Consider the following 1578-nt stretch of genomic DNA (forward strand, 5'->3'; position numbering starts at 1 on the left):
GAGCAAGCAGAGGTAAATTAATAGTGCCCAAAACTATAACGGGAAAACTAAGGAAAGCACACAGGACATTAATCCACTACGCATCAGCATCAATAATGCAGCGATTATTCAATGCATTACCAGCTCATCAGAGGAACATATCAGGAGTGAGCGTAGATATGTTTAAGAATAAGCTCGACAAATATCTAAGCTACATCCCAGACCATCCAAGATTGGAAGATGCAAAATATACTGTAAGATGCATTAGCAATTCTCTGGTAGACATCAAAGGTGCCTCACACTGAGGGACCTGGGGCAACCCAAACAAACTGTAAGGTCTGTAAGGTAAGGTAATGTAAAGTCTCATTATGAAAAATTATTAATGCAGGCTTCCCATTCGGCATGATAGATGGATGAGTGTGCATTGTCGACATGAGATGCACCAATTTCTTCTTGGTTCTTGATGCGTCTTTGCAGTACAAGAGTAAAGTTATATTGTTGGAGTATAAGAAAGCACTTTAACCTGGCCTCTGATTTGTTGTGTCCTTCATTTCCCAAGGTATTTCCGTCTTGTTTACCCTCACAGTACCAACATGGGTCATGCTGCAGTTCATCAGGAGATCGGTTGCTAGGGGCACTGACGTGAACCAAATGTCTGTGGTGACGTTTCTGTTGGTGTGGTGGGAAGGCGTGGTAAGGTCTTTGGCTAACTGATGGCCAAGGGCTACGCCAGCCCAGGGTCTGGTGCCCTGTTTCCCCAGGTAGGGAATTCCACCCAGCATGTACTTGTTGCTGTTGACATTTACAAGGACAAGCTTCATTCCGTATTTGCCCGGTTTGCTGTGAATATACATACGGAATGGGCAGTTCCCATGGAAGGCCAGCAGCTGCTCATTCACAGTTAGGTTTTCATGAGGGACACACATTTTGCTACAGTTCACAATAAAGATGTCCCAGATCTTCCGGATCACTGCAAAATTGTCAGTTTGCCGCCTCTCCTCCCTTGTGTCTCTGTCATCAAACCTCAGACTGCTGACCAGGAAGGAGAAGCGATCCTCTGACATGGCTGCACGGTAGAATGTTGAGCCAGTCTTAGGGTTATACATTTCCTTTGTGGACAGGTGTCCTCACAGCTCATCTGGTTCTATCAGGGACATCCTTGCCCTGTGATAGTCGTACTTGGCTGTCTCTCTTGGAATGATCTGGTTGGTCCACTTCACTATTTTATTTATAATTTCATTCCCAAACAGCAAGTTCATGGCTTTCTCTGGGGTGTCTGCGCTCATTGCCTCTGGTGCAGGTCCTGGGATGTAGGCGATTCTTGGAACATCATCATTGTCGTCATCAGCAGCAGCATGCGATCTTCTTCACCGTGCAGCAGCAGACGGAGAGAGAGAGAGAGAGAGAGAGAGAGAGAGAGAGAGAGAGAGAGAGAGAGAGATGGTGACAAGGTTAGCAATCAAAAGAGAATTATGTTTTGTTATTCAACAGCATTTATGTTCGGGTGGTCGTTAAGTAAAACAAACAATGAGGCGTATGCTCGTAAACAAGAGCTTTTCAATTATATTCGTACAATCGAGATTTTTTTTTAATATGAAC

The 1578-nt window shown here is 44.6% G+C and overlaps 1 protein-coding gene across 1 annotated transcript; it reads right to left on the reverse strand.

The window, feature by feature from the left end:
* Positions 1-497: 497 nt before the first annotated feature.
* LOC136842477 (piggyBac transposable element-derived protein 4-like) lies at positions 498-1043 on the reverse strand. Its single transcript, XM_067109858.1, has one exon. The coding sequence runs from the start codon at positions 1041-1043 to the stop codon at positions 498-500; it is 546 nt and encodes a 181-aa protein (XP_066965959.1).
* Between the last annotated feature and the right edge of the window lie 535 nt (positions 1044-1578).

Source organism: Macrobrachium rosenbergii, chromosome 2, assembly GCF_040412425.1.
Source record: "Macrobrachium rosenbergii isolate ZJJX-2024 chromosome 2, ASM4041242v1, whole genome shotgun sequence".
Lineage (NCBI taxonomy): Eukaryota > Metazoa > Arthropoda > Malacostraca > Decapoda > Palaemonidae > Macrobrachium > Macrobrachium rosenbergii.